The sequence below is a fragment of the Aplysia californica genome, unplaced genomic scaffold (genome assembly GCF_000002075.1).
Source record: "Aplysia californica isolate F4 #8 unplaced genomic scaffold, AplCal3.0 scaffold00705, whole genome shotgun sequence".
Classification (NCBI taxonomy): Eukaryota; Metazoa; Mollusca; class Gastropoda; order Aplysiida; family Aplysiidae; genus Aplysia; species Aplysia californica.
In genome coordinates this window covers 269,794-277,319 of record NW_004797975.1, presented here as the reverse complement: position 1 = coordinate 277,319, position 7,526 = coordinate 269,794, and the positions used below count along the sequence as shown (strand labels likewise).

Below are 7,526 nucleotides of genomic sequence, written 5' to 3'. Positions count from 1 at the left end.
CATGGAAACAGAAAAGGATGCTCAGGACAGGCTTCGCTGGAGTAATGCTGTTGATGGTCTGTGCTCCACTGGGAGGTAAAAAGGGCAAGAGAGAGTGAGCCTAAAACGGGTTTTGAAAAAATAATATGGGAATTCCAGCACACTCAAAAATAAAAGTTGACATATTTTCCTCTACACCACTCTTTAACGTTCACCTGAGGAACACAATTCAAGAGAAGGAGTGAATAATTTTCGAAACTTAAGTGTAGACGTCTAGACAGCCGGGGGGATGGAATCAACAAGCTTACCCTGAAATATGGGGACCAGGTGGTGTCGCTGGCTCAAAATGAGCAATTTGGTAGCCAGATTACTGTAAATCATTTACTTTAGTGATCCTATGTATGCATCCAAAGAGCGGCTTTAAGTATTGGGCCCAGAAAGAAAATATTTCTTACTAGATCAAGATTTTTTAATAAATAAATTTTTGTTTAGTCGCTGGCCTGAATAAGTGCCATGAAAAGTTTCATGTAGGTAAGTTCCTCAATGAGTGAGCAAGAATTGTTTTCATGCTGTCAGACGAAAGTGAACAAGCTATAACATTCTGGGTCTATAGGCTACGCTCTGCCTCTTTTGCCTTCTATTTTTCCTGTGAGAGCAAGATGTTCAAGGCCTCCTATATGACGTCCATTCAAGTGTCCCTGGAGCATTTGTCGCTTTCTGGTTGTTTTCACCAGTGAGCGACCCACTCAGGCCTCTTTCAGTTCTGCCTTATTTGATTTATTTTCCTTATCCTTCTTTGTAATTCTCAAGTCTCTTAGGTACGAATGCCCATTGATCAAATGTATGATATGATCAGAGCAGGTCAGGTCGGGTAACGGTAAAGGTCCTAGCCATTCCCATTTCTCACTAGGCTATAGTACAGATCATCAATTCGACCTCTGCTGAGCCTATGGCATTCCATTGATATTTCTTCTCTTCTGTCTATTGCTGTGTTTGTGAAGTATTTCTAGTCATTTTATGTCCGAAGTTGTGTTTTTGCTTGCATTCTCTTTTATTCTATTTCAGAGACATAAGAAGTGTCCATTCAATGGAAAGAAATCAGGCTTTGAAATGAAGGAAAAAGATATGCAACGACAAAACGGTACATGTTTAATTTTTGTTATGTTCATTTTAGAAGTTATCTCTTTTTAGAGTCATGTAGTGTAAAAGTATCAAGGGGAAGACCCCATTGAACCTGGAGAAGAGTCATGGAAATGGATGTACAGAAAAGACATGGAGTGACATCTAGCGACTAGCCTAGGATAGGGAAATGTGGAAAGTGTTTGTTCGTGGGCTATATCCTGATTCAGGGTGAGAAAGGCAATGATGATGAATGTAAAAGTGACACTAAATTTTTTGTTAGTCTAGTAAAGTAAAAGTAGCTTTTCGAAGCTTGTTACAAGAGTAATATAAAAGTGAAGCAGAAATGATATGAGGAAGTCTGGTTCATTTTCCTTGCTTTTGAGGGAAAAAATACCCATGTATCCGAAATCGAGATATTTGCAATTGAACGAATGATGTCGCCAGGTGTCAAGAAATAAATTGTGAGAAAATGGCCACTAAAGTTGACCAATTTCCAAAGCTGTATGGAGTGTCCTTGAAGACTGTAAATTTATATTTTTTGTGTCTTTCATTAACATTTTAAAACTTTTTTCAGTATAATCCACGCAGATTGTGTTTTTAAAAAGACATAAAAGGTGCTGAACTCAAAACAAAAAAAATTGAAAGGAATTTACCTAAGGGGAAGAAAAATGTTGTTGTCTTCTTCGGTTTCACTATTTTAATGAGCACCTGACTTCACCTCGATGCTACACATGAAAATTGTGTGTCTTATTGAGTAAAAAATTAAACCACACAACGAAAACTGACCACTCTTTCCATCGACTAACAGTACGAGTAGAGCCTTCCCCGAGTGACCTTGGCCTGGAGCAAGTTTCCGGCTTCTTACCTGTGGAGTTGATCCTGGTTCACGCCAACCATGGGACCATGTCATTCTTCAAGACTCTGATCCCAATCTTACACAGGGTGGATAAGCTGAAACGGGATCTGGCTGACTTGGTAATGATACTGGTTATTACTTTCCTAATAGAGAAAGTCTGAGTATTATCCTGGGTATTACTTTCCTAATAGAGAAAGTCTGAGCATTATTCTGGGCATTACTTTACTTATAGAGAAAGTCTGAGCATTATTCTGGGCATTACTTTACTAATAGAGAAAGTCTGAGTCTGAGTATTATCCTGGTTATTACTTTTCTAATAGAGAAAGTCTGAACATTATCCTGGGCATTACTTTACTAATAGAGAAAGTCTGAATATTAGCCTGGGCATTACTTTACTAATAGAGAAAGTCTGAGTATTATCTTGGGTATTACTTTACTAATAGCAACGAAAGTGTGAGTATTATCCTGGGTACTACTTTACTAATAGAGGAAGTCTTGAACTATGCCCAGTTTCTTAACTCTTCAACTCAGTTTTGCTCTATTTGAGAGACAATGCGGGTGGGTGGCGAGTGCTTTAGTGTGGTTTACTCCTTCTTATCCATCAAACATTTAGCATTTTGATCTCTTCTCCTTTTTTTTTTTGTGTATGTTACTCTAACACCTCTAATCTTCAGCACTTATATGACCTTATTGTGTTGCAAGTGCTGTAAAATTCTTACTAAAACTAAAATGAGAGACAAGGCCTCTGAATTCCCACCTGCTTCGAAGTGCAACATGACGGAAACATGACGGAAAACTACAACATGTCTATCTTGTACCAACAGCTGTGTTTCTGAAACAGACTGAGGTCTTGGTTGTCCACAATGATGTAATGACCCCTAGTTCTCGTTTGTGACTCTCCAACGCTAAGATACCCTTGGCATATTGGTTCGGGTGTATTATAACTCTTTGAATCCGGCTCGCCACTTCAGTGTTATTTTAGTTTTTTACTCTGCGTTTCAGCAGCTCACCACTTAAGTAGCGTTTCAGAGTTAGCGATTTCATTAAACCCCAAGATCTACTACATTTGCTATGCATTTTCACTCATATTTTGAGAATCAAAATCTAATTATGAATAGTTGGAGTGCTCACTCAAACAAATCCATCAATATTTGACTGAATTATAGCCATTTTAAGGTAACACCCTTCGAGCCTGTGTGTATAAAATTGTGAAATCCCTTGGGTATTGAAAGGGTTAACGATCCTCATGCTTTTGGTACCAGTAGTTGAGGGGGGGGAAGGCATACTAAACATTTCTATCATGTATGTATACCTAATGAAGATTCTTCCTATCTTTATAGGTTTTCTTTGATATGTTTCAATATTGATCTAAGTCATTTCTCTTTTTGATTTTAGGGTGCTAAGCATAGAGTTTTCTAACATGTTGCACTTGTATTTGCCACAGCTTTGTCTTCGACCTGATCAACAAGACTGGTACTTCAGAGGGAAACTGTTGCAGGACAGCAGTACACTTTTTCAGTGTGGAATTAAGAAAGACGATAAACTGACCGTTAAAGAGAAGGTCCTGGAGGTTGAGGAGGAAGAAGAGAGTCAAAATGAAGCCATTGGTGGTCCTGAATGATTTTTGTACACGATTTATTGCTGGGTTTTTTAGGAGAATTACCCAATGAGCTGCTTTTGTTTTGAAGGTGTTATGCTCTGGCTGGGGAACCAGAAGAAACGGGTCGACTATTTTTTGTTTGTTTTTTAGACCATTGCTGAGGTCCTCAAGAAAAATCAGGAATCAGCGTGCACAATAGAAGTACAGTAGTCTCCGCTTAAACGCACGCCATACAAAAGCACGCTCCGCTCAAACGCCCGCTTTCTGCATTTGACAAATTTTTTACGATATAATTATGACGTACAAACGCACGTTCACTCCCTCTAAACGCACGCTCCGAGCTGCGAAACACGCCGACGGGTAAAGCTTGACAAAGGGACATTTTCACTATAACCTGCACAGCCTGCGTTAGTAAGACAAGCCTAGAAAATTGGTGAGCGGGCCCCTCTCGCCAAACAAAGAGAGTGATGGACAGTGTTTTCATTTCCAACTTTCCACTGACCCTTAGATCTAGATTTAGAGACCTAGGACTGGTCGGTGAAAAGTTTGGGGGGGGGGGGTGAATGGGGGCAGGGGACTGAAATGTTTTTTGATTGGTCACTGGAAATGTATCTTTGAGAGAAGGTTTCTGACTGGGGTTCTAGTGACTGCGTGTAATGTTTTGTTAGATCTAAATCTAGGCCTGATGTGCGACACCCGTAAATGCTGTAAAACACTAGATCTAGACAGGATTAAAGATTAAACAAGTAGATCGAAGCCTAATCAGCTGCGCTCGAAGAACTTTTAATGTACTTGTTCAACTAATCACAAGAGAAAGTTTCTCTGAATGAGAGAATGATTCTGCATGAATTTACGGTTGCGGCTGGTTGCCTGTAAAGCCACGTGGCCGATCCATCGTTTCTATGACTAACACCAACAGTTTCCTCTTAGACTATCTGTTCCCGACGTTTATAGCGCATATTTACTACATTGAGTCTGTCTTTCTCCCCCTCCCCCATGTATTTTAAACCCCAGTCGGGGAATCCATCACAAAAGTCACATGTCGTCCCATTATCTGCCAAAATGACCCCCTCCCTCCAAGGGAGGTCACTGGAGTAATAAGGAATTGAGATGACTGCGTCCCTTCCTCCCCTTTCACAGATTCATGTAAACGCATGCTCCGTATAAACACACGCTAAGGAGCCCTCCCGAGCACCGTGCGTTTAGGCGGAGACTACTGTAGTATGGTGAGCTATTATTTTAGTCTAATCTCGTCTTTCGAAGTAGAAGGATTCTTCTTGCCGTTTCGAAAAATGTTCAAGAAGCTAGTTACACTGTCAGATTAGTTTCTTCTTTTTCGTTTGTTTGTTTCTCAAAGAGAGTAGAGGAAGTGCCCATCAGCAATCTTTTTTGTGATTTTGCCTCTTTGCTTATCTCTATCATTTCCTGGCTTCGCAAAAAAGGTGATTCACTGTATCTCTATCAACAAGCTTTCAATGGGTGGCTCAGAAAGATCATGTGCTTTTGTTTATTTGGATGGCTGTAAAAGGTCATACACTTTCGAAATGGTACTGTACTCTGGTGTACAAATACTTGAACTGATCAGAACTGCAACGTTTGTTCAGAATGTGCCTTAGCTTGAGTTATGTTTGTTAGCCTAGTTTAATGTTTATAGTCACCAAAATATGAACTTTTCTGCAACAAATATCTGAACTGTAACTGACTGGTTCAAGCTGTGTGTTTAACGCATCAATTGGAACATCAAGTTAAAAGTCTTTTCTCAGTGCAGTTGATGCACTTCAGTTCCCTTGTCACCACACCACCTCAAAGTAAGCTAACAGACTGTCCTTGTGGTGTAGTGGTTAGGCACTTCAGCGTCGCAGGCAGGCAGGAGACTCTCGATCAATTCCCATGTGGGGAGAATTTTTTATCAAGCTTCTCAATCTCTGGTTTTTTTGCTGGGGTGTTGCCTCTCTCTCAGCCTTGGTAGGCCCTGGCAGGTAGAATTGAAGCCCACATTCTAAATGATCTAAATTGTGTGGATAGTGGTGTAAAAAAACTCCTAACATTTAAATGAAAAAAAGAAAAGAAATTTAAAGCGTACAGACTGCTGGCGGTCTTCTGGTTGCTAAGTGTCGACGGATCCGAGCATGACCTGGGAGGTCTTGTTCTTCTTCTTCCCCATGCGACCAGCCCTTGATTTGGGCAATAGTGGAAAGACACTGACAAAACTCACATCCTTCCCTTCTCTCACGCTGCTCAGCACACACACGCAGCGCAAGTTAGAGAGAAGCTTGGTGGTTGAAAAGTACCCCCATTAATAAACTGAAAATATTTTTTTGGGGGGTAAAAAACAAAATGACGTGCACTTCTACAGAAATACTTTGTAGTAGCAGTAGTAGAGGTAGAAGACTGGGTTTGTACAGCATATTTCACGTATGTCTAACAGTATGTGATGTTTGCTCTATTGAAAGAGTTGGGTTTTTTTAAACAAGTGTAACAACAGAGAAAATTAGTTGCATTCTTTTTGTTTTTTTCTCCCAAATTTTAACCTTTTCACTGCCTGGCCGGTGACTGTTTTGTCAGGCTGTTAGGTTAGAGTATGAAGCACGCCTTGGAGTAGAAATGCATTCCTGTTTTGTTTATTTTTTATCTTGACGTATACCATAGGAATTCTTTTTATACAAATACAAGGGGTAAAAGTTTATTGTATTTTCTGGTTCAGTCCAATTTTGGGGGGGGGGGGGGATTTTCAGATTATTTTGAAAGACGTTTTCCCACCGTACCTACAGCCATATGCCATCTCACCGTGAACCTTCCTATGAATGACCCCTCATGTGACATAACTTTAGGATTTTTTTTCATACAAAACAATTAGGTCTACAGAGATAACATTTAAAAGCATTTTGTCTACTTTCCTCTTACTAATCTTATTTCTACACCTTTAGACATCTCTAGGACAGTCACTAATACATGTAGCAGGTAATCTAGTTTTGCTTAGTTCAGTCCACCAAGGTTGAGGGGCTTAAGGAAAGATTACAGGACAAATGGAGTGTGGAGGGCAGGGTAGAATTTTGCTGTCACAAAGTTCATCTCTATGAAAACGGCTCACTGCCGTCCACACCAGCGATGTGGGGGGTCAAGAATGTTGGTGGAAATTCAGGGCTGTTGGATCATGGAGGGGGAAAACAACCTTACCAGACTTCTAAAATCAAACCAGAAAAGAAAGTGAACTTTTGAATTATGAAACACACGGAGACATATGCACTTTACACCTAGACCTGATCCATTCTAACGTAAGTCTGGGTCCTGGCAGTGAAAGCGTTATGGTCTTGCTATAATTCTTGTTGTGAGTTCTCTTTTTTGGTGCTAAGTGTGATAATGTTATATGATTGTGTTCTTTTTGTACATTGTTGGTCATCCTTCAGAGAGACTGACGTTGTGAGTGGTTGGCGGGTGCTCTGGTGTGGTTTGCTTCTTCTTACCTATCAAACATCTATCCACTTTATCTCCCCTCCTTCTTTTTTGTGTTTGTTACTCTCTTGTAACACCTCTAATCTTCGGCACTTATATGACATTATTTTGTTGCAAGTGCCGTAAAACACTTACTAAAACAAAAAAAAGACTGACGTTATACTTTTAGTTTTTAGGAAGAGTTTTACGGCCCTTGCAACACAATAAGGTCATATATATAGGTGTTACAAGAGTGTAGCAAACATAAAAAAGAAGGAGGAGAGATCAAGACGATAGATGTTTGATAGGAAAGAAGGAGCAAACCACTCCAGAGCACCCGCCAACCATCCACCGTTATACTTTCACACCAGCTTCGGTGTCACCAAATGTAAATATATTGGATCATATCAAGAATATTTTTACAAACATGCATTTATGGATACTCACACACAGAACAACACACACACACACACACACACACACACACACACACATATACAACCAAGGCCATATAGTGTCCCCACCCCTTCTCTCTCT

At 40.1% G+C, this 7,526-nt stretch overlaps 1 protein-coding gene across 2 annotated transcripts in view; it reads left to right on the top strand.

The window, feature by feature from the left end:
- Positions 1–3,845, top strand: part of LOC101864419 — a 7,854-nt gene extending 4,009 nt beyond the window's left edge. For both annotated transcript variants that reach the window (XM_013088225.2, XM_005108640.3), the window contains exons 2-4: positions 1,045–1,120; positions 1,910–2,076; positions 3,402–3,845. In XM_013088225.2, the coding sequence (XP_012943679.1) occupies positions 1,045–1,120; positions 1,910–2,076; positions 3,402–3,578 (420 nt within the window). In that variant the 3' untranslated portion in view covers positions 3,579–3,845. The remainder of the gene's footprint in view (positions 1–1,044; positions 1,121–1,909; positions 2,077–3,401) is intronic.
- The last annotated feature ends 3,681 nt before the right edge of the window (positions 3,846–7,526 follow it).